The sequence below is a fragment of the Somniosus microcephalus genome, chromosome 1 (assembly GCF_052327205.1).
Source record: "Somniosus microcephalus isolate GS21.2 chromosome 1, FLI_Smic_1.0, whole genome shotgun sequence".
Taxonomy (NCBI): Eukaryota; Metazoa; Chordata; class Chondrichthyes; order Squaliformes; family Somniosidae; genus Somniosus; species Somniosus microcephalus.
This window is the reverse complement of record NC_140987.1, coordinates 102,165,138-102,190,891: the sequence shown is the minus strand read 5'-3', so window position 1 is coordinate 102,190,891 and position 25,754 is coordinate 102,165,138. Positions and strand designations below refer to the sequence as shown.

Genomic DNA, 25,754 nt, shown 5'->3' with positions numbered 1-25,754 from the left:
TGTTCAAAGGCTCCTTCCCGCCATTAAAGGGAAGGGCCATCGCTGCAGGCTCTGCAATAGAAAAATTACCTACCTGGACCACCAAGGCAGCCATGATCCAGCGCAATCAGCCCGACACTCAAGCAGAGTGCCAGGTTGATCGATCATGGCCAGGAATCCGCGAGAAAAATCAGAACAAAGGTAAGTTTTTTTTTACTTAACTCGGTCACCTCACCTTTAATTATCGCCCCCGAAGCGGCCGGCCACCCGATGCATGCCTCCTGCAGTTGTCAGTGTTTTCCCCGGCGCTGCTGCAGGGGGTGGAAGTCAGTTTTGGATCCGGGGCGATGTGCACGGCGAAGACGTCATGATCTCCGGGCGAAGGAGATCGGGGCGCAACACCATAGCGTTGCCGCAAAATTCCCACCAAATATGACGGGAGTCGATGTCAGCACTGTGCCCAGTCGCAAAGCCATTTGCGCCCCATTAGCGCCCCCCTAACGGGAGGTGCAAAGGCACCCAATTTTGCCCTCTGTGTCTTTGTGGGCTGCATAGGAGCCCTGGGACCATGTATAAGCCTAGATATTCATTGGCGCCACGCCTGTTTTTCAGGTGCAAAACAGGCACCTAAGCGTCCAACATGGCACGTGCTCATTCATGTCAGAAGTGCGCTGCCCGCCATGTTGGATCAGGTTGCTCCGTAGGCATCCAGCACGCACGCTGAAAGTATGTCTAAGGCTGATATGCTTTTGTGATATTGGTCTGCCCCAGCGCCTAACTTGACACGTTATAATTCGCTCAGCAACTCATGGTGCTAACAGACGGGAAGAACCCTATTTAAGGGGCTCATCCACTAGATACAGGTTAGTTGCTGGTTTGTCCTTTTAGGCTGCTGTTTAACCCCAGGGTGTTTCTTGTCTTGTCATCTGACATAAAAGTTAATTATGACTTCTGAGAAGAAGTTGTTACTGGTGCTGCACTGCTTTTGGCTGCCTTAAAAACTGATTTACTGCAATCATGGGTGGTCTGGCAGGGCTACCTTTGGGGCTAGATGCCGAGATGGAGCAGGAGAGAGCAAGAGAAGCTGGGAGATGAGGGAGGATGTGGTGGGCACGGCACAGGTTGCCATACCCTCAGCAGATCTTCAGGGAGCAGTTAATTTACCTTTTTTTCTAATTTCTCAGATTTCTCATCGTATCTTTTAGAAAGTATACTTTCATTAGGTGTCTTAGTGATCTTGTAAAATTTCAAAGGTATAAATTAATTTACCGATGTACTTCATATATCAGCAGAACGTAACCATTTCAGGGATTCTTGGGCGAATTGGTTAATTTTGTATTGTAACCTTTGGAAGCACTTAAGATGCTTTCAGTGCACTGCAGAGGATAAGAAAAAACATTTTTGGCATGATATGCTAAATAGAACCTGTATAAACTACTAAAGTCATGCAAGATGGAAGATCACTGCTGGAATAGCAGACAGTTGGGGAGGAGGTATCTAACATGGTAGAAGTTATGTATCTATCATCATTATCATAAACACTGTTTTTGATACATTTCAGAAATCCAGATGAAGCAATGCTTCAGCAAGACAGTCTTCACTGAAATAATGTTGCTAATTGCTAAATGTATAAGTGTCCTTAGTCAGTGCCACTGTAGCCAGTTCCGTTATGCATGTATGTGAGTCATAGAAACATAGAAGATAGGAGCCTGCTCCGCCATTCAATGCGATCATGGCTGATCATCCAAATTCAGTACCTGGTCCCTGCTTTCTCCCCTTACCCCTTGATCCCTTTAGCCTTAAGAAATATATCCAACTCCTTCTTGAATATATTTAATGAATTGGCCTCTACTGCCTTCTGTGGTAGAGAATTCCACAGGTTCACCACTCTCTGGGTGAAGAAATTCCTCCTCATTTCTGTCCTAAATGGCTCACTCCTTATCCTTAGACTGTGACCCCTGGCTCTGGACTCCATTGGGAACATCCTTCCTGCATCTAGTCTGTCCAGTCCTGTCAGAATTTTATAAGTTTCAATGAGATCCCCTCTCATTCTTCTAAACTCCAGCGAGTATAAGCCCAATCGACCCAATCTCTCCTCATACGTCATTCCTGCCATCCCAGGTATCAGCCTGGTGAATCTTCGCTGAACTCCTTCCATGGTAAGAACATCCTTCCTCAGATAAGGTGACCAAAACTGCACACAATACTCAAGATGTGGTCTCACCAAGGCCCTGTACAACTGCAGCAAGACATCCTTGTTCCTGTACTCAAACCCTCTCGCTACGAAGGCCAACATACCATTTGCCTTCTTAACCGCCTGCTGCACCTGCATGCTTACCTTCAGCGACTGGTGCACAAGGACACCCAGGTCTCGTTGCACTTCCCCTTCTCCCAATCTATTGCCATTCAGATAATTATTTGCCTTCCTGCTTTTTCCACCAAAGTGGATAACCTCACATTTATCCACGTTATATTGCATCTGCCATGCTTCTGCCCAGTCACCCAACCTGCCCAAATCATCCTGGAGTTTCTCGGCATCCCCCTGACAGCACACACGCCCACCCAGCTTTGTGTTGTCTGCAAATTTGGAGATATTACATCTAATTCCCTTGTCTAGATCATTAATATATATTGTGATTAGCTGGGGTCCAAGGACCAATCCCTGCGGTACCCTGCTAGTCACTGCCTGCCACTCGGAAAAAGACCCGTTTATTCCAACTCTTTGCTTTCTGTCTGCCAACCAGTTCTCTATCCAAGTCAATACCTTGCCCCCAATCCCATGTGCCTTAACTTTACACGCTAATCTCTTATGCGGAACCTTATCGAAAGCCTTCTAAAAGTCCAGCTATAAGGAACACATTGGGTCATTCTGACCTTTTGCATGTAACAAGATTCTGCTGGGTAGAAGATGTTTTATTGAAATATTTGACCCACATGCCGTAGCTTTTTGAACACAATAATAGTTCAGTCGTTTGACTTATTTACTTTGGATTAGAAATACAACTGAACCACAACATTTCCCCACAGTACAAGACCAGGAAGGCAATTTGGAAAGGCTCAGTGTGGTCTCCCACTATATTGATGCACGTTGTGCCAATGTAAGCAAAGTAAAAATATTGGAATGATGTTATTCGAAATGTCTTCAATATAATTACTCACCAGGAATTTTATTTTAGATTTCCTCAATATATACAATCACATATGCTTGTTACTTCATTATCAGTTTATGCCAAAAGTCAACGAGTCACGATTTGTAAGCATAGCCCTGGAAACGTGTTTGGAACTATGTCTAAGTTGTTGAAAAAATAGATTCTGAATTGTAAAAGTACAACTGTTTGCTTATTTGTGTTTAGTAAAATTAGAATAGAAAGGAAATTAGGAAAAGAAACAGGGAAGGAGAAATACTGAGAGAGACAAAGAAAGATACAAAGGGAAAGAATAAGTGAATGGGAGCAAGAAAGAGGATATTATTATTAATAAGAATAAAGTTTGAAAGCAATGGACCTTTGTTTCAAGTACTTTTTGTGACTGTGATGTCTAGATTCCAGGAGATGCTTTTCAAAGCAGAAACAAGCAAACAGTTTAATTTATTCCTGAACACAAACCAAGATCTGTGTATAAGTTTAATGGTTCAGTTTTTAATTAAGTGCTTTTTTTACTAAATGATTAATTGTGTAAATAATGATATGGCAATATCAATACTTGCATGACTATAAAATCTATATAATGTAACGTGTAGTCAATATGGCCAGCCTACACCTAACACTTCCTCCTGTCCAAAAAGACCTAATTCTTAAGGTGCCCTTTGTCTTTGCTTTTACAATGATAAAATATTTCTAAATTTATCCCGCTCATTTTTGTTATTTAAAAGCATAAACCTTATCTTATTGAAGTTTACTGTCATTACTACAGATATTGCTGAACTTCTCAAAATCTTGAAGCAAAAAACTGAAATTTCACAATTTTTCCACCATTTTCAATCAAAAGTGGAATATTTCCCCAGCCTTATTCTATACTTTGAAGTATTTTATACCTTTCGACTAGTTTTTTTCAATAGAGGATAGGAAGTTATTACCTGTACATATCAGTCAACATCACTTAGGCAATGAAATTTAGGCGTGCAATAACATCGTATGGTCACTTAATGCGCATATCTGAAATTCTCCTCTCTGCTGTTTTAGTGAAGACGTTAGCCTGGTTTAAATAAATGAGTTAAAATCTTTGCTAAGAGAGTAGAAAGTGCAAATTCTGACAAATGCATTAACTATTTGTATGCTAGTATCATAGTGTAATTTCAGAACCTTAATGTTGTTGTGTTTGTCTTTATAACCACAATTATAAAGACGCAGAGTGGAACTCCCTCTTCACAGCCCTGTCACATGGGTTGGGTGTAGCATGGAGCTTCCTTTGCAATATCCTGTTGGGCACAAGTACAATGTGGACTGGATGTAAGGTGGAACTTCCTTTGCATTGTCCCAACAACAAGCTCAATTTACCAAACAGAAAGGAGTGTGCTCCCTACTGCAGTAATGTTGCAATTTCCATTTTCCACAGCCTGAGGTTTGCAAACTGGAGTCCCTGGATTATAGGGAGATGTGGGGTTGGGGTTAGGGTGGGTAGGAGGTCCATAAAACCATCCCAAGTGTCCCCAAGGTCATCAGGTTGTTTTACATCCATTATCAGATTTCTATTTTTTCTCTATTTGTTGAAGCACTACAATGTTATGTACTAATATACTTGCTGTGAACCATTGTTGTTTTCAAAATGGTTAGCAAGGTTAGCCCCTAATGGGTGCTCTGGGTGGGAAGGTGAGTGAGATAGGAGGATGGGCAGTTTTGGTTGCTATTTGTGATGAGTCAGGATGGTTGCCTCAATGAGCCCTTTAGAGGATGTCAAGAGAGACACAGAGGGTAGTCATATGCTTATTCAAGGGGGACTTCAAGCCTTGAGCGGTGGCAGGAGAGTCAGAAGGCAGAGGACAAGTGATGGGTTGCAGTAGGGGTTGGGGAGGCAAAGTACCCGAGAGGGAAGAGATGAAAAGTGGCATGACTGGGTGACATGAGAGAAGGGCCCAAGAGCGGGCAAGGACAAAAAAGGAAGGTAGAAGTAATGTGTTTGGGTCCAGAGCCCCAGCCAAAATGCATACACATATGGACATGGAGGGATTCAGGTTGCAAATGCATAGCAGAGATTAGGAGAGGTATGGCCTGGTCATAAACAGAAGACAGAGCAGACAATATGAGATAGTCCAAAGTTAAAATCTGAGGACCTGTCGTGGGATGAAGTTGACTTGTAGACAGGGTGGAGTCAGTTTGGAACATCCATGAGTCAGTGTCCATGTTCAGAGACAGCTGTAGAGAGGAAGTGGATCTAGAATATGTTTGAGAGGCAGCGTCAATGGGTGAAAGATTATAAAATCTCCTCATTTCAGCATTCAGTTGTTTCTTATAAGACTCCAGAGTTTTTACTTCCACTACACTTCCTGAAATTTTCCCTATGCATCAAGAAGAATTTCCTGGCATCAGTTCTAAATTTATCTTCCACTAGCTTGAATCTGTGTACCCTACTATCACAATTTAATTTAAAAATAATATTCCTGATTTAAGTTTGCGCACAGAGATTAGCAAAAATGAAAGCACACGGAATTGGAGGTAACTTTGTGACATGGGTTGTTAATTGGTTCTCCTAAAGTAGGAGGCACAGTAAGTTGTGTAAATGAGAGCAGGAAGTTACAAAGGGACATAGACAGACTAAGTGAGTGGGAAAAACTGTGGCAAATGGAATTCAATGTGGGGAAATGTGAGGTCAAGTTTTGATCTCAAATGAAATTCCACACCTCTTCATTGATAAAACTTCCTCCAAGAAGCTAAGTTTCCTTTCTCTTGCCAAATAATTATTTCCCCTCAGTAATTCTTAACTACTAAGGCCAAATCTATTAAAGATTTGAATAGTGATCCCAGTGGGATTGGCAGGAGGCTTCTTCTGGTACTTCATTAGTCCTTCTGCACAGAATACAGGAATACACCTCCAGCTTCCAATTTCCTTCTCTCCGTTACAACCTTTTCTTGTCTATCTCTATTTTATCGATGCTATAGTCAGTGTTTCTAGGAACTTGTTTCCCAAATATGATGTCCTACACATTCTTCCTCCTCCCTATATTCCCACTGTTGAAATCTGGACACCGTTTCCTACTCTATTTCATTATTTTCCTTGCTTCATTCAGTCTTTTCTTTCCTCTACAATCTTCAGTCTTTTAAAACCTATGCATGGCATTTTGACAGTTTTATGTTGAGCGGTGGTTTCAAGTGGGATATGGGGAAGGTATTGGAGTTTGAAAGCTGGAGAAAAGGATGCAGTCAGCAAGACATCACAGTCAATGGGGTACAACCTAGGAATAGGTGATGAGCCAGAAAACAGTGGAGAAATGACGGAAGACAAAAGAACATTTTCCTGTCTGGACCAACTAAAATTACATGGGGCTTAAATTCCCATAGGCCTATTCCACCGGTGCAAGTGTGGTGAAGTGGAGCCAATGGCTACCAAAAGGAAGGGCACTAACCCCGTGTCAAATTGTGGGGATCAGGTCATTAACGTGGTTACAGAATGCGCATCAGTGGTGAATGCTTCAGCTGAAGCCCAGAATGTCGGAGCAGCTTCCTACTGTGGCGTTGCCACATTGGGGAAACACTGTGTGTATGTAGATAAACCTGTATAATCCCCTTTTAACTGCTGTATTCCCCTCCCCCCGCAAGACAGTTGCAAGCTGAGAGGAATAAGGCACGTTCAGACTTGCCTGCTGCTGATAGAAGGAAAACCAATCAGGTTCCAGCAGGTGACCAATCCGTGAGTCATCACAGGTTCGCGGGCTTCACGAATTCAGTACTGTATTGTGAGAGTTGGAGTAAAGACCTATTTCTTGTAGCTCGCTGTGTTGCCTATTTCTTTACGCGGGAGACCGTAGTCTCTCACATTGGTGACCCCGAATGTCGGCGGCCGAAGCCCCCGACTCACGCAGCCCTACAGAGGCCAGCAACGACACGATGGCAACTAGCAGCAGCTTGATGTCGGCCGGCGCCGCATCCTTGAAGCTCCCCACCTTCTGGGAACACCAAGCACCAGCTTGGTTCGCGTACTCGGAGGCCCAATTCACCCTTCGCAGGGTTCAAGGCGATGAAGAAAGGTACCTCCACGTAGTCTCAGCACTAGCAAGCTCTACCGCCGCCGAAGTTCTCGACCTGCTGGGGAACCCACCACAGACCGGCAAGTACTCAACCATTAAGGGCCGCTTGCTGCAGGCTTACGGCCTGTCCAAGGAGGAGAGGGCCCGCAGGCTTCTCTCACTACCAGGCCTTGGCGATTCTACCCCGACCCAGTTGATGAGCTGGATGCTTGCGCTCCTGGGCTCTGAACCGCAGTGCTTTTTGTTTCGGGCCCTTTTCCTCAGCCTGCTTCCTCAGCAGGTACAGACTGCCCTCGCGGGGTCTCCGATCACGGACTGCGTACAACTGGCAGCCGCCGCGGACAAAGTTTTCACCATCGCCGAACTCGGCTGTGCAGCCGTGAGGCTCCCCGACACCACCGAGCGCGCGCCGCCACGCCAGGCCACAGAACTATGCTACTACCACGCGCATTTCGGCCATAAGGCCCAACGCTGCAGAGCACCCTGCTCTTTCGATCAAACCAAGATGGCCACCAGGCCCGCGCCGCTGCCTAGGCCCGCTTGACCGCACCCCCGCCGCCACGATGGCCATTGGCACCGCAGGTAAACTGCTGTACATAACCGACTCTCTTTCAGGGCGCAGGTTCCTTTGTGACACCGGAGCCCAATGCAGCATAATTCCTGCCTCCCAGCTCGACATCCAGGCAGGCCGCAGCGGCCCACCCCTCGTGGCGGCAAATGGCGCAGCCATTGCTACTTTCGGAAAGCGACGGGCCGAGGTTTGTTTCAACGGCCAGCGATTTACGTGGGATTTCGTGACGGCCTCGGTGGCACATCCTTTGCTGGGCACCGATTTTCTTTGCGCCCACGGACTCCTGGTTGACGTCCGTGACAGGCGCCTGATCGACGCAGCAACTTTCGCTTCACTGGCCTGCCAGCAGAGTAACAGCCCAGCCCTCGTCGGGTCCTGCTCCGCCCCGGCGCATGACGACTATGCCCGCCTACTCGCAGATTTCCCGAGGCTCACACAACCGACCTTCTCAGCCGCGGCAGCCAAGCATGGGGTCGAGCATCACATCGCCACTACGGGACCACCAGTGTTCGCCCGAGCCAGACGCCTGGACCCAGCCAAGATGGCGGTGGCCAAGGAAGAATTCGCCACGATGGAAAAACTGGGCATCATCCGCCGCTCCAACAGCCCTTGGTCGTCCCCCCTCCATATTGTGCCCAAGCCGGGCGGTGGCTGGCGCCCCTGCGGCGACTATAGACGGCTCAATGACGCCACCACGCCCGATAGATACCCCATTCCGCACATCCAAGACTTTTCGGCACACCTAGCAGGAAAGTCCGTCTTTTCCAAGGTCGACCTGATTCGCGGCTACCATCAGGTCCCCGTCCACCACGCAGATGTCCAGAAGACGGCGGTCATCACCCCCTTCGGACTGTTTGAGTTCCTGCGTATGCCCTTCGGACTTAAGAACGCCGCACAGGCCTTCCAACGGCTCATGGATTCCGTCCTACGGGACCTGAGCTTCCTGTTCGTCTATCTGGACGATATCCTCGTGGCCAGTACCAGCAAGGCTGAGCACATCGCGCATTTGCGCTCCCTTTTCCAGCGCCTCAGCCAACACGGGCTAATCGTCAACCCGGCCAAATGCCAGTTCGGAGCAGCCCAAATTGACTTTCTCGGCCACAGAATCTCGCCAAGGGGAGCCATTCCCCTACCTTCCAAGGTGCAGGCGGTGGCGGACTTTCCCCAGCCCACCTCGGTTAAGGCGCTGCAGGAATTTTGGGGGATGGTCAATTTCTATCATCAGTTCGTGCCCAAGGCCGCCGCACTCATGCGCCCCCTCTACGAAGCCACCAGGGGCAAAACGGGCAAAGAGCAACTCACCTGGTCCAGCGAGATGGCGACAGCCTTCCACCAGACCAAAAGCGCCTTGGCCAACGCCACACTACTGGCCCACCCCATCCCAGGCGCCAAGACCGCCCTCACCACGGACGCCTCGGATTACGCCGTTGGCACCGTCCAGCAACAGTGGGTCGAAGGCGCATGGCAGCCACTGGCATTTTTCAGCCGACAGCTGCGCAAGAACGAGCAGGCTTACAGCACATTCGACAGAGAGCTCCTGGCCCTGTTCCTGGCAATCCGGCACTTCCGTTTCCTTCTGGAAGGCCGGCCGTTCACCGCATTCGTGGACCACAAGCCACTCACTTTCGCCATGGCCAAAGTAACCGAACCCTGGTCTGCGCGCCAACAGCGCCAACTCAACTTCATCTCGGAGTTCACCACGGACATCCGCCACGTCGCCGGCAAGGATAATTTGGTGGCCGACTGCCTCTCAAGACCCTCGCTCCACGCTGTGCACCTGGGCGTCGACTACGCCAGCATGGCGAGAGACCAGGCTGCCGACGCGGAGATCCAGGCCCTCAGGACGTCAACTACCAGTCTCACCCTGGCCGACATCCACTTCCACGCAGCCGGCACAACCCTCCTGTGCGACGTCTCAGTCCCTTCGCCTAGGCCGGTCGTTCCATCCGCCTGGCGCAAGCGAGTTTTCGACATCATCCACGGCTTCTCACATCCAGGGATGCGTGCGTCTCAGAAACTTATGTCCGCCAAGTTCGTCTGGCCTGGACTCCACAAGGATGTGAGAGACTGGACCAACACATGCGTGCCGTGTCAGCGCGCTAAGGTCCAGCAGCACACCAAGGCGCCATTGGAGTGTTTCCCGGTGCCCGAGAGGCGTTTCGACCACGTCCACGTCGATCTGGTAGGCCCCTTGCCGCCGTCGCACGGTTTTACACACCTGCTCACGATCGTCGACCGCACCACCAGATGGCCCGAGGTGGTTCCCCTCGCCTCCACCACCACGACCGACGTTGCGCGAGCATTCGTCTCGACATGGGTGGCCCGGTTCGGCGTACCGACCGACATATCCTCGGACAGAGGCCCCCAGTTCACCTCCCACTTGTGGAATGCCATCATCGCCGGCCTCGGCACCAAGTTGCACAGGACAACAGCCTACCACCCGCAGGCCAACGGGCTCTGCGAGCGCTTTCATCGTTCTTTGAAAGCCTCTCTCCGCGCCAGCCTGGTCGATACCAGCTGGATCGACAAACTACCCTGGATTCTCCTGGGATTGCGTACCGCGCCCAAAGAGGACCTCCGCGCCTCTGCGGCCGAGATGGTCTACGGCCAACCGCTCAGAGTACCAGGCGACTTCCTCCCCCTGACAACGGAGCCGTGGTCGGCCGCCAGACAGCTTTTCCTGCACCAGGACGCAGCCCAGCAATTCCGTCCAGTGCCCACTTCGCAACACGGCCCGCAGCCGTCCTACGTGCCTCGAGACTTACGACATGCGGAGTTCGTCTTCGTGCGCCGGGACGCGCACAGAGGCCCGCTGCAGGCACCATACACCGGTCCCTTCCCAGTATTGGAGACGGGGGACAAAGCTTTTCTTATCGATGTCGGCGGGAAGCTGGACCTTATTTCAGTAGACCGCCTCAAACCGGCGCACCTGGACCTTAGCTTCCCGTTTCGGCCGGCTCTTCCCCCACGGCGGGGCAGACCTCCCGCATTGGCGGCGGCCCCACAAGAGGACCAAGACACGCCAGAACCTTACTTTCCGGCCGCCGCCCCACCTTCGCCGGCAGCCCGTCCAGCCAGCCCATCGGCAGACCAGCCGCCAGACCAGCCGACGAACCAACCGGCCGACCTCCCAGACAGCCCTCCTCACATGCCAGATGGCTACTACAGCCGCTACGGCCGCTTGGTCAAACCTCCGCAGAGACTGACTTTTACAGTTAACGAGGATTCTGGGGGGGCGTATGTGGCGTTGCCACATTGGGGAAACACTGTGTGTATGTAGATAAACCTGTATAATCCCCTTTTAACTGCTGTATTCCCCTCCCCCCGCAAGACAGTTGCAAGCTGAGAGGAATAAGGCACGTTCAGACTTGCCTGCTGCTGATAGAAGGAAAACCAATCAGGTTCCAGCAGGTGACCAATCCGTGAGTCATCACAGGTTCGCGGGCTTCACGAATTCAGTACTGTATTGTGAGAGTTGGAGTAAAGACCTATTTCTTGTAGCTCGCTGTGTTGCCTATTTCTTTACGCGGGAGACCGTAGTCTCCCACACTACCATTCAGACACAGCAGATGTGGTCTGGGAAGGGCCTCCAAGTCAAGGAGCGGCCCCAACTTAACCTCTCACAAAAGAGCTACTAGGCCATCCCTGCATGGTAATTGATCCCCTCCATCAGTCTGGGGCCTTTCTTGGGCCCAGAATGGGCTATATACCTACACTCAGTAGGCTTAAGTTTCATTAGGCCTATGAGGAGGAGTAATGGGCGGAATTTCTTCGATAAGGTCAGAATCTTCCCCAGCAACCTCCCTCTTGGCGTGGAGTGGTAGAGTTGATGGTCTCTGCTCCACATGACTGAAACCTGGCGAAACTAAGTTCCGTTCCATTTCCCCCTTCCAGGAGCAATACCTAAGACATGCCCTGCAGAAGGGTAGAGTTTGAGGCCCATATCTTTACCTAATTATACAGTATAAGGAACGCAACAGTTATCCTCATTTACGGTTTCAGTAAAAGCTCTTTTGTAATGCGCAGTCTGTGTTGTAAAAGGAAGCCATAAAGGCAGTTTCTGACATTACTAAGCTGAGCAGTTCATACAGCTATGAATTTTGGGGAGTATATTACTGTGGTTAGCTAGTGCATGCTGAAGTAATTTCTAGGAGCTGTATACAGATGCATCTCTCTCTTTCTGGCTTGTCATATACTGTCTATTTTTCTTTTCAGATATTGATGAGTGTATTCAGAATGGACTTCTTTGTAAAAATGGTCGTTGTGTGAACACAGATGGAACTTTCCAGTGTATTTGTAATGCTGGGTTCGAACTGACTCCAGATGGAAAGAATTGTGTTGGTAAGAAAAACTCGCTCTTCAGTTGAACTTGAAGCAAATGTATGGACAAGGGACACTTTCCTTTCCGTCAAACACAACTCATACTTACGAGTTGGAGTAAATAACATTATTTCACAAGGAGGTTTTGTTCAATATTTAAGTTGAAAAGCAGAAAAGATTGAGGTGTTAAGTGACGCCAGTAACTTGTGATATAGAAGGTGTGGAAATAATCAAAAATATTTCCACTGCCTCTAGCCCACATAAGTAGGTTGCACTGTGCGACGATCACTCAGATTTGCTTTATTACAATCTCAAAAACAACAACAACTTGCATTTGTATAGCGCCTTTAACATAAAAAAATGTCCCAATGCGCTTCAGAAATGGAAATGTGTAGGGAAACAGATGCTGACCTAGGAAGGAAGCGATTAGGAGGGGTGACCGAAAGCCTAATTAAACATATACGTTTTTTTCTCCCCTTGCCCAATCCCTTCCCACCTAGATCCGCGACGCTTCCAATGCCCTCCGCCACTTTAACAGTTTCCAGCTTCCTGGCCCTAACCGTCTCCTTTTCACCATGGACATCCAATCCTTATACGCCTCCATCCTCCACCAGGACAGCCTGAGGGCGCGCCACTTCTTCATTGAACAGAGGCCCAATCAGTCCCCATCCACCACCACCCTCTTCTGCCTGGCTAAACTTGTTCTCACATTGAACACCTTCTCCTTTGACTCCACCCACTTCCTTAAACAAAAGGTCTTGCTATGGGAACTCTTACGGGTCCTAGCTATGCCTGCCGTTTTGTGGGATATGTGGAACATTCTTTGTTCCAGTCCTCCTCAGATCCCCTCCCACATCTCTTTTTACAGTACATTGATGCCTGTATCAGTGCCATTTCCTGTTCTTGCCCTGAACTGGAAAATTTCATTCACTTTGCTTCCAATTTCCACCCTTCCCTCACCTTCACATGGTTCATCTCTGACTCTTCCCTTCCCTTCCTCGACGTCTCTGTCTCTATTTCTAGAGATAGGCTATCGAACAATATTCACTATAAGCACACTGACTCTCACAGCTACCTTGACTACACTTCCTCCCACCCTGCTTCCTGTAAGGACTCTATTCTATTCTCCCAATTTCTCCGCCTCCGTCGCATCTGTTCCTTCAATGCCACCTTCCACATCAGTGCTTCCAATATGTCTTCCTTTTTCCTGAACCGAGGATTCCCCTCCACTGTGGTTGACAGGGTCCTCGACTTTGTCTGTTCCATTTCCCACACTTCTGCCCTCACCCCTTCCCCTCCCTACCAGAACCACAATAAGGTTCCCCTGGCCCTCACCTTCCACCCCACCAGCCTCCACATTCAACGGATCGTCCTCTGCCATTTCTGTCACCTCCAGCGTGATCCCACCACCAAACACATCTTTCCCTCCCCTCCGCTCCCCTTTAGCGTTCCGAAGGGACTGTTCCCTCCGTGACACCCTGGTCCACTCCTCAATCATCCCAATACCCACTCCCCCTCCCACGGCACCTTCCCGTGTAAGCGCAGGAGATGCGACACCTGCCCTTTTACTTCCTCCCTTCCCACTGCCCAGGGCTCAATTTAGTATACTGTATTCGCTGCTCATGATGCGGTCTCCTCTACATTGGGGAGAACAAACGCAGATTGGGTGATTGCTTTGCAGGACACTTCCATTCAGTCTGCAAGCGTGACCCCGAGCTTCTGGTCGCCTGTCACTTTAATTCTCCGCTCCACTCCCACTCTGACCTCTCTGTCTATGGCCTCCTACACTGTTCCAATGAAGTTCAACGTAAGCTTGAGGAACAGCACCTCAACTTTTGATTAGGCACTTTACAGCCTTCTGGACTCAACATTGAGTTCAACAATTTCAGATCACAACCAGTGCCCCCATTTTTCCGGATGGCAGCTGTTGATGATTCTGCTATTCCCATTTACACCTCTTCTAAACCCATCTTTTGTTCTTTTACTTGTCCCATTACCATCTCCTTTTGCCTCGCACCATCATCCCTTTTGTCTTTTAATCTCTCCTGATGGGGCTAGATGAAGAAGGGAGCAGGAGGCTCATGTGGAGCAAAAACACCAGCATGGACCAGTTGGGCTGAATGGCCTGTTTCTGTGCTGTAAATACTATGTAAGTGGGTCACCAAGAAGCATGTAACAGTGGTCAGAAAACAATGCCCCAGTCAGATAGAGTGAGCAGGGAGGACCAATATTACACTCGATGTGTATGTATAAAAGAAACTGAAATTTGGTGGATATCTCCTCAAAGCAACCTGGCTAAGATTATCAGCGGGGGATCAACCCTGTTTCTCTCGCTATCGTGGAAAAGCAAATTTGTGCTCAAATGCATTCTAATCCTGAGCTGTGAACAAAACAGTTTCAAAATGTTAGTGTTACTGACAATATTTTAAGAATTACAACCTATTTATTACATTTACTTCAGAATCAACTCCTGTATCAAAATATACCACAACTTTGTTAGAAAAATTACACTTGTCTCCTTGGGTTGGGGGGAAGATAGTAATGGCAAATGTTACTTGTAATTTGTGGAAAACTTGAGAATTATGCTCATTGATTCAACAGGAATGAAGCTTAAACTAAATAATCACTGTGCTGTAATCATATGTTGTCAAGGACTGATGATTGCTTTCCACTTTCTACAGACCACGATGAGTGTGCCACCACCAACATGTGCCTGAATGGCATGTGTATCAATGAAGATGGAAGCTTCAAGTGCATCTGCAAGCCTGGCTTTGTGCTGGCACCCAATGGGCGATACTGCATCGGTATGTGGCAGAATGAAATAAAACTGAGTTGCTTCAGTTTTCTATTAATGAGATTATTTCTGAGTTATGAGGAATGAAATTTAATTATGGCTGGTCACAAAACAAGCAAGAATGGGAAAGAAAACCGGGCAAGGTGTACAACAGGCAGCAGATCCGCTACTGCCCATTTTGCGTCTTCACTGAAGTTGAAGTTCACCCCCACGCAGTCATATCCTCATTGGAAAGCACATACTCAGAACATCACAATCCTCTCAACAGCTAGGGGAAGCTTCTAATCATTAAAAAAAATCAAGTTTATAGACTCATTGGGAAACACCTTGCTGATAGCACTGCCCTCCACACAGATGCAGCTCATGATTTTGTGCTAACATTTGAGAGCAAAGTTGTTAATACCTAGCACTTGCCAACATTTTCCATTCCATATAGATCAGATGATTTTGTGGTGGTTGTGTTGCCAGCGGCTGTTTGCTTATTCATATATAGCATAAATTGCTGCCTGAAAGTAAGTCTAAAATAATGTCTGATCTTCATTTTTAAGTTCTTAAATAAGGTTGAAAAAACTCAAAGAAAGTCAGCTGTCTTTTTGTTCCACCAGGAATAGGAACTTGATATTTATTTGTCTTTAAAATGCCTAAACTTTATGTTAGAACAACAGAGCACAGTCATAATTTAGGTTTAAGACCATTGCTTGCTTTGGGGCATAGTGGGCTAGCAGTTATTACTGCAAGCTCTGTATCGCTGTCTAGTAAGGTGTCCAAATGTCTCTTAAATTGTTAATGCTGGTAAACATTTGCAGGACAATCTGGGAACAAAGTTCCACGGTCCTTCTGGTGTACTGCCGAAGTCTGGCAGGAGTATGGCAGAAGGGCTGGAAATTAGGCTCGTACCTGTATATGCCTGGCACTGGCCATTCTCATCAGTTTCCATGTTTGGAGTGGAGCCTCTATCCACCTCAAACATGGTCACTCGTGTCAGAGGGAACATGGCCAGGGGAAGAGAGCGCCCAGTCTGGGACTCTGCTGGCAGGCTGATACACCCAGTGAGAATAGGCATTCTGGCCTGCCAGCTGGTAGAGGTGGTCTCCCCTTACTGGTGGGTGTTCAAAATGCACCCTTAGTGGCACAAGCACTAACCCAAATTAGAGAACCTCGCCCTACCCAGAAAAGTTTGTCAGGGTCAGTGGCGGAGGAGCTGCAGGAATATCCTAACACCTATGCCAGGATGGCATCCCGTGGACTTCTGGGGCCTTGGCTTTTTGCTATCGCTAAAAGCTTTAAAAAGTTTTAACGTTCTTGGGACATCCAGTGGAAAGTTTTTAAAGTTTTCTTCATCCCGGTTGTAGTTATGCATGAAGTTGACATAACATGAGACAGACTCCACAAATGATCTTACGCTATTTATCTAAATGATCTTACGCTATTTACCTAAATGATCTTACACTATTTACCTAAATGATCTTATACTATTTACCTAAATGTTCTTACACTATTTACCTAAATGTTCTTACACTATTTACCTAAATAATCTTATACTATTCACCTAAATGATCTTACACTATTTACCTAAATGATCTTACACTATTTACCTAAATGATCTTACACTATTTACCTGAATGATCTTACACTATTTACCAAAATGATCTTACACTATTTACCTAAAAAAAAATATTTCACCAGCAACAGCTACTATGTTACTGGGCCAGATGTTGGTGTATTTTGCACTCCGACAAATTCCATTTGTTCAAGCTTGAAAGGGGGCAATTAGAGGAAAGAAGGGCCACTAGTACCTTAACTGCAAGGTGTGAAACAAGCTCATTTTGATTAAGTGCCTGACAACAAAGTATGTAGCACTGGCATAGACAACATTCAAGCTGTTGTGCCAGGCCAAAAACATTTCCCCCCCCCAACAAGGCTTAGGTGTAAAAATGTACATACTAATTTATTTGAAGGCAATGGATGAATTTTACTATTAGAGCTTTATGAATAATGCATGAATTATTAGGGATAAATATAAGTGTAATTTGCTATTTTGTTTGCTCTTCAAATAAGTGGATCACTAAAGGCATTAGTGTTGTCTCCTGAAGGAATTTTCAATATTATCAATTACTGGAATAGCTATTCCAATAATTGCATCACCAAGTGCCTATGCTGATTACCAGGAAAAGTTTGTGCAGCAGTAGATGCTGTATCTGCAACATCTAGGAATTTTACAGTCTTCCATTTTATATTAATTTTTATTAAAACTGGAAGATAAAAATAATAAAAGCAGAGCAGCAGCTACCACATTATAGTAAACATGGCGACAGTACTCTATACCATTTAATAACACTCCTTTACAAGTAAAATGAACAATTTTTTCAATAAAGTTAATAAAAATACTGACATTTAAATAATACATACCACCTTCAATATAACAGTTTTCAGGAACTAAACATCTGAAATAATAATTGTGTGTTGTAATGAATGATCTGTAATCGACCTGAATTTACTGTAACTGTCAAAAGAGCGACGCCCACATTCATTAGACTTGCTCTTGTCCATTTAATTTCCATGAGCTTTTCCAAGCAAGTGGGAGATCAAAATGGTGCTGCACCCTCTACAGGGCATCTGGGACCTGTGTGAACAGTGCAAGCAACTAGGCATCTCCTTAACAAATCAGACTGAAGGATTGTGAATGAACAGCACAGAGTCTGAACCAGGAAGTTTAAGTTAGAATAGTGAATTCAATGTGAAATCAGGTACAGAAAGTGAAATAAAGAGAGGGAAAGAAAGATTGGATTAAGAGAGAGATAAAAGAGAGAAAGAAAAAGTAATTTTTTATTTAAATCTTTCTTTTAAATCTCCAACAACAATTAAAAGCAGAAGGAATGAGACTCCTCACTTATAAAAGTAAATTTTCAGTGCGAGAGGTTGTTTGGCAGTAATTAAGGCTTAACACGCCATTAAAATGGATAGTTACACTAGAGTGGACAAGCCCTAAATTTTTGTAGCGCGTTTAGTTCATATTTACAACATAAGTACAGGAACGTCACACCGTTTAATAAATTTAAATGGGGAGCCAGTCAGCAAGATGCCGTTTTTGCGTAGCGGTGCATCTCGGACAGCAACTTCCGGATTTTTGCGTTTAATTGCACTTCTGTGCTCGCCTGAAGTTGCTGCTTGATTTGTGCATAACTAACGCCGTTAGCCTCACTGTTATTTTTCCAGTAAATTCTGGCCTAACATAATGAATGTCCTGTAATATAGTATAATATTAACATGAAAAGTCAAAAGTCATATCCAGGAGCCTTATAAAGATCACTTTGAAGTTGAGAGCTTTGTAATGGGAGCGGATGTATAGCAGAGACTATTATTATTGAGAACCCTATAATGAGAAAGGGTGTAAACAAAGGTAATGCCATAACTGAAGGTCTTTTTAAGAGTAAGGCAACATGTAACCAGTACAATGTTTTAATTGATAACTTTATAATGTTGTGCTTTCAATGGTTATGGATTTCAGTATGAGAACTTAGTGAGCCTGGCTTTCTTAAAAAATAGGGCTGTTTAGCTAAGAGATAATAAAACACATTGAGGTTAAGTAAGAAAATCTTTTTAACAGATGTAAGAGAACAGCTGTCATCATATTGTAATTGTTGTGTCAGCTGAAATAATGATATTGAGGATGTGATGATGTTTTGTACTTCTCTGTTCAGACACTGATGAATGCCAGACACCAGGAATCTGTATGAATGGTCGTTGCATCAACACTGAAGGCTCTTTCAGGTGTGAGTGCCCCCCAGGCCTCGCTGTTGGTGTGGATGGACGGGTTTGTGTCGGTAAGAGGGACTTTATAATTCCAGACAGAGACCTGCGTAAGAAGAGTCGTGAAACATCTGCCTGTAATTCTCAATCCATTCTTTCATAAGATGCAGGAACTCTTCATGATTCAGATATTCTGGGAATTCAAATTGCTTCAGAAACATTTTAGAAATCCCTTGTATTTAGGCTTATACTATTTGAATATAATCAGATCTGCACATTCATTGAAAAAAATACAGAACTGAAATAATTGAATTAAAAAGTTAGATCAGTTTGGTGTAAGTAATTGAAGCTTCTGACATACTGAATATTTTCCTTATTTATAAAACCATCATTACAGATAAATTGAGAAAAATGAATTATGAATTGTTTATGGACTGCTTATTTTCAGTGTCCTATAATTAATAGCAGAAAGCTTAAAACTGGTCATTGAACTGCAATTCGAAATCAGTAATGAAAACTACAGGATCTTATAACCTGTTACTAATTTTCTTGTGCATTGTCATGTAATCGTTTCAGAACTGGTTACTGTGATGCATGCTGGTTAGTGCCCAGAACACACCTTTTGTAGGATTTTATAAACTGGGTCAACTTGTGCTTCAACTGCAGATTAACTTGTGCTATCAGGCATACAAGAAGAATTAGAGGACCTTTGTCATTAAATTCCTGAAAACAGATCATCCTTTTGTGCTGCTGATAATATGAAAGATGGCAGCAGGCAGGTGGATCAAGTCCACTGCAATTTAATAATGAGCATTGATTCTGAGCTGTCTCAGGAGTAGAACCTTTATCAAAACTGTTAATGTTGAAATTCAGCCTTCTCTGACTGCCTGGAATGGCATGTATTACAAAAGGCCACTGTTCACTCTCTCTCTCTGACTGTTGCCCCTTTGATAGCCCAACACTATCGTCAGCATTTAGCGGAAGAGCGTTTATTTCCAGGAACTTCTTGTTTGACAATATGATGCCTGAAAACAAACACAACACATAAAATGAGAGGATCTGCTGGGAATGTAGCAACACTTCACGAGGATTACAGTAATATTTGAAGGATGCCTTAATTTTCCCCAAAGTGTCATATAGAGCTATAAAAGTTGAACCAGATGTCTAATAGGTACAAAAGGTCAGACTCTCAGGGGAGACTTCAGGAGCTGTCATTTGTGGTTTAACATTCTCCCGTTAGAATGTTTTACTCTATTGTGAATCAGTTAAAGCCTTGTTTCTAATCACTCTGCTTGACTAATGTTTTATACAAACTGTAAAAATAATTCTATTAAAACCCACTGCTTGCTTTCAGTATATAAAAAGGGCCACTTTATGTAGGGGGTTCTCAGCATGCATTTCAGTACTTAAAAGTATAAGTGGTGGTAACATTTTCCACACTGTTCCACAAATATTCTGTGAACTTGATTTTTTTTTTTAAAAGCCAAGAGCAAACAAGAAGAATATGGTAACTGAAAAGCTCTCTTCTGTTTAAGTGATCAGTAGTTGTGGAAGAGTTGGAGTCTGGAAATGTATTAATACTGTAAGCTCAACAATGTTTCCACTATTATTTCAGAGACGGAATGATAGCTCGGGAAAGTATTTGAGTTTCCGATACCATGTTTATGCAAGTGCTGTGTGTTTGAGGCTACTCATTTGTCCTTCTGACACTACTCAGATGGTCCCTGTCTCCAATGCAATAGTTGTGTCTTGACGACTAGCCCATTGAACAGGGCTTTGATAAACGTTTTTAACTGCAAAAAAAAAGTTTCCTGACTGAAATTCCAGACATTGTGAGCAGCATCCAAGGTCTGTGAATGCTTCTTTATAATGTGTTTTCTTTTATCGTTTTAGACACCCACATGCGCAGCACATGCTATGGAGGAATTAAGAAAGGATTGTGTGTCCGTGCATTCCCGAGGGCAGTGACCAAATCAGAGTGCTGCTGTGCAAGTCCAGAAAATGGGTTTGGAGAGCCATGCCAGCCTTGTCCAGCAAAAAACTCAGGTACGTTTTCATTTTGGCGGGATGCCAAAGCAGGAGGCTTTAAAAAGGTGGAAGAAATGCAGTCATGCCTAGTTTAAACATCTGTGGCTATGTTCAGAAAGGCTTTTAATAGTCACAGAATATTAAACATCGGCTTTAAGGCACAAGAGCACAAAGTGCAGTAGTCCTTATACCATAACCAAACCCAATACTACAAGAAGCCTAAGATGAGAGAAATATCTTAATAGCTGCATATATCCTTTACATTTTCTTTAATTTGAACAGTAATAAACACTTCATGCAAAGCTTATTAATTTCCATCCATTTTGTCTCAATTTTCTGATTTCTGAGACAATCCAGAAAATGGTTGTAATCAGCTGTATTAATGACTAATTTTTAAAACTTCTATATCAGAAGGACTGGAGATTATAATATAATGGTGCCTGCTTCTGCTGTTCCTCTGTGAATTGGAATTTGTTACCTTGAACAGCACACCGGGGGGAAAAATTCGGTTGCTTTGCGCCTCCCATTAGCGCAGGGCGCTAATGGGGCGCAAAGCAACTAGCGCCCGGGCATGGCTATATTTGCGCCGCTCGCAAAATTGATCAGACATTTTGCGGCGGCACTAAACACTACTGCCACGATCTCCTGTGTCCGCAGATCGTGACGTCAGTCGAGTGTGCAACGCCCCAGACCGGATATTGAGTGGCGCCCCCTGCCTTACCGCCTGCCGCTAGCAACAACAGGTTGAGGGGAGTACTTTGCAGTCGGTAAGGGACTGGGGGAGCGCTATTTAAAGGCGACCTCTTATTGCCTTTTTTTGCCGGCGACAATTTTGCACCACGCATTTTGAGAGAGAGAGAGAGAGAGATTTCTGGAGAGATTCAACGCTGTGTGAAGGAGTTTTGGGTACTGAGCAGCACTTTGCAGGTTCATTTTGATTTGATCTTCCTTGCATCGATTTAGAAGAGACTATGGGGGCTGCACTCTGAGCTCTTTCCCTGGGCCTCTCCATTGTTCTTTCCAGCAGATTTGATGTACCGGTCTCTCCAGGCCGAGATTCAAGGCTGCAATGAGCAGGGTGTGGGTGGAGAGGAAGATCAACCCTCCCCTTTAAGAACTGGCCGGCACCAGTCTGCCTGTGTTCCATTGCTGACTGACGTCACATGAGCTTCACCAGCGCTCTGAGATAGCGCCTTGCTCCTCGGCGTTAATGCCTTAAGAGAGGTGTGTAGCGCCGGATTTAGCGCTCCAATCACCTCCAGGGGCGATAGAAGCCAAGTTTGCAGTCGGAGGTGATAATTAGTGCCAGGCGCTAAACTTTGCCCCCGGCCGATAATTGCACCCCAAACGGGGCGATACCAAATTTCTCTCCCCAGGTCTTTACAGGATTTTCAACAAACTTGATAGGAAATATTTTCAAACTGTCAGTTCCCTTCAGGCTTTGCCCTTCTGGGAATCATCACTATGGGGGTGTCACTGGTCTTGGGAGGTAGCGCAAAATTGGCAATAGCAAATCAGCAGCCCGTTAACACCCTGCCTGATTTTGTATTTTATTGCCTTCAATGGAAAAGAAAACCGGGCAAGTGTAAAACAGGCTACCGATTCACAACTGCCTGTTTTGTGCTACCACCCAAGACCAATTTCACCCCCATGTCTCTCCTTAAGTCTGCAAACACAAGCTTGTTACCTCAGCAGCTTTAACATATGTTATGAGACGTGCGTCAAACTTTGTAAAGGAGTTTCCCTCTACATACTCTTGAGTTCATTTAAAATAGAATGAGTGCCCCCACCCAATAGTGGCACAGTGTTCTTTCAGTAGCAAAAAAAATCTTTCAACAGATCATTCTCCAAATTCTGGAAGTGCCTGAGGCCCAATCTCATTTTCACCTGAGAGGCTGTTTACAAATATTTCCTTGGTTTCTGTCACGCTTGTGCTAATTAAACACTGAACGAAAGTTGAATATGGGTCTTTTAGGAAATGTTTGTGTCCTATGTTACTCTTGCATGTAAGAGTGCATGTTTCCCAGGCAACGCAGTCACCAAGAAGTACCAGGGATTTGTCCCTGAGCATTCTGATAGCTGACCTTACCTGGGGCGGGGCAGCAGGGGGAATGCTACAACCGGCTTCAGGATCACTGGGCTGAAGAGGGGAACTCAGCCAAGATGCCTCTACTGATTAGTAAGAAAGAAAAGAAAGAATTTACCTATATATCACACCTTTCACGACCTCAGAACGTCCCAAAGTGCTTTACAGCCAATGAAGTGTAGTCATTGTTGTAATGTAAGAAAATTATCCAGTTACAGCCATGATCCCCATGCACTGGACTGGTGCTCGTGTGAAGATGAAGACAGAATGAGGCTTGCCGGTAATGCCGCTTACCCCGTGTAAATATTCTGTAGACACTAGCATCACACGTGAAGAATGACCACTTGTAATAATATCACTTGTGTTCTAATTTTAGACCTAGTTTCTAATTTTGGAACTACTGATTAAGTTTTCCGAAAGCCATAATTTAGATTTATTTTCACCTATTTATACAGTATACAGGAAACTTTCTGGTATCCGGCACGGACGGGACCGACGTGCTGCCGGTTCATCAACAACTCCAGATAACCGAACGCTATAGTAAAAGATACGGAGCTCAGAGCTCCGTATAAAGCAACAAACCCTGTTGCTTCAGCTTCAAAACAATCGGCACAAGTTGCAAGCGTCTCTGTAGCTTAGCAACGGCTTCAGCTACACCCTTGCACAGCAACAAATGGAGTAAAAAAAGTAATAAAAGTAAAAAAAGTTACCTGAACCGACTCCTGAATTTTGCCAGTGGATAGAGCGTTCCGGTTATTTAGGGGCCGGTTAATCGAAAGTTTCCTGTAAATATATTTAACAGTTGTCCATTGTGCAGTCCCGACTCTGTTGCTCATATGTTATGATCTGGATCTGCCCATTGGGTGACTATTGTATCCAGCGGATTCTTGATGTGTAACCTCCATTCAGTCCACAATTAAAATACAAACCACAAATAATGATTTGATGTTTATAATAGCATTTGCATTTCTGTAGGTTTCATTTTCATTATCAGTATGACCATGTTTGGAAACTTCTTCACTATCGGCAGTTTTATTATCAGGTGAGCTGGTGTTATTCTGAGCTTTCTAAGTTCAGGGTTATTAACCAACTTCTTACTCTGGTTTTACAGAAGAATTCCAGGCCCTGTGTAGCAGTGGACTCGGTATCACAGCCGATGGAAGAGGTATACTGGAAAAACATTTTTGCTTCAAAGCAAAATAGGTCTATGTACTCTTTAATCTGTATCTTTGCAATTCTTGATCCTACTACCTGAGTAAAAGATTGCTTGCTTCTGTGTTCAGAATTCAACGCTTTATTGTGTTGGGAGGACTTGATTCATTAAACAAATTTATTAGTACATGTTTTTAACTTTATATTCAACCCTTGTTTGGAAATCCTAGATTTAGCCATTCTTTCAGAAATTGGTAACAACATGTAAACATCTAGAATAATGAGTTTTCCTGTTTTACTCGATGAAGATTTGTAGAGAATGGGTTTATTATTTTACTGAACACAGAGGAAATCTTCCCTTTTCCTCTATATTCATTGTAGTCCACTGAGACAGTGATTCTCAACTCCATGTAACCTGGGCTTCCGAGGATCAGCCACCAGTTGACTCTACCCAGAAGATGACACTGCATTGCATTTAAACAGATTTTGTTTGAAAGGATGATCGAGCAGTACTACCCGTGTTAAAATTAGTCTTGCAAACAAATCTGTAGAAAACCTTGGAAATTAGCAACATGCTATTGGTGTTTTGGATGAAGGTTATGGCCAAGATTTTGCAGTCAGCAGCGAACGAATGGCGCACGCCGTTCATTATGCTTACAGCTGCCCACAGACATTTTGTGGGCTTTTGCAGCCAATTTATGGTAATTAACGATCCATTTCAGCATGGCACCCTCTACAGGGGATCTGGGCCCTGTGTGAGCAGAGCAAGCAACAGCATGTCTCTTCAACCAATCAGATTGAAAAATCCTTACTGAGACATGCAGGCCCCGATCTTACCTCCGAGGTGTGTTCCGTGCGTGAGGGTGAAGTTAGGACCGGGAAACCTAGTACAGGAAACTTTGTGATATCCGGCACCGACGGAACCGAGCTGTTGCCGATCTATCAAAACTGCCGGACATACAAAGTTAATGTTGAAGCATACGGAGGTTTTCATCTCCGCATCTGACAACAAACACTGTTGCTTAGCAACAGCTTCTAAACAGTCGGCTGCAGCTGCAAGCGTCTCTAGCTGAAGCTGTTGCTATAGCTACCGACCTTGCAGTGCCTGACTGGGAAAAAAAAGCAACGAGAACTAAAAAAACTTATAGAAAACGGCTCCTGATTTTTGCCGTTAGATCGAGTATTCCGGACATATAACCTCCAGATAAACCAAAGTTTCCTGTAGTATGGGTTTCCCGAATGTCCTGCAGCTTTTAACTGCAGGACGTCTTTTAATTTTTTTTCGGAGGTTTCCCACCCACAGCCAGCTTGATTGACAGACTGGCTACCTGTTCGACGGGAAAACCTGCAGCACAAGGCCGCAGCCGATCTGAGATCAGTTCGGTCTAGCGGGAGGGGGGGGAGATCATGGGGGATGTAGATGGTGGTTGGGGGGGGGTCTGATCACGGGTGAGGGCCTGGAGGAAACACTCCTGCTTTTCCTGACCCACAAGCAGTGCTGTAAAGGCACTTACCTCATGGATTCAGCCCATCTCACCTCCTTTCACCTGCCAGGTTTCCCGAGGCCAGGGAAAACTGGCAAACTGTGGTCGAATGACCAACCCGCCTCCTGAGAGTGGATTGGTTGCCCACTCCTCGTCCCGCCTCCATTAAAACCGGAAGTGGGCAGGTTCAAGGCAGGCTGAGTTCCTGTTTCAGATTTTTAGCTTTTTAACCTCCCACCGGAAACAAACTCACACATTTTGGGGGGTTAAAATTACCCTCGCAGAGTCTAAACCAGTAAGTGTAAGTTAGACTATTTAATTCAATGTAAAATCATGTACAGAAAGCAAAATAAAGAGAGGGGAAGAAAGACGGGATTAAGACAGAGAGATAAAAGAGACAGAAAGAAAAA

The 25,754-nt window shown here is 45.3% G+C and overlaps 1 protein-coding gene across 1 annotated transcript in view; it reads left to right on the top strand.

Moving 5' to 3' along the window:
* Positions 1 to 25,754, top strand: part of fbn2 (fibrillin 2) — a 487,109-nt gene that overhangs the window by 260,386 nt on the left and 200,969 nt on the right. The window contains exons 13-17 of the mRNA XM_085984430.1: positions 11,946 to 12,071; positions 14,732 to 14,854; positions 18,546 to 18,668; positions 20,488 to 20,640; positions 23,820 to 23,873. Of these exons, the coding sequence (XP_085840556.1) occupies positions 11,946 to 12,071; positions 14,732 to 14,854; positions 18,546 to 18,668; positions 20,488 to 20,640; positions 23,820 to 23,873 (579 nt within the window). The remainder of the gene's footprint in view (positions 1 to 11,945; positions 12,072 to 14,731; positions 14,855 to 18,545; positions 18,669 to 20,487; positions 20,641 to 23,819; positions 23,874 to 25,754) is intronic.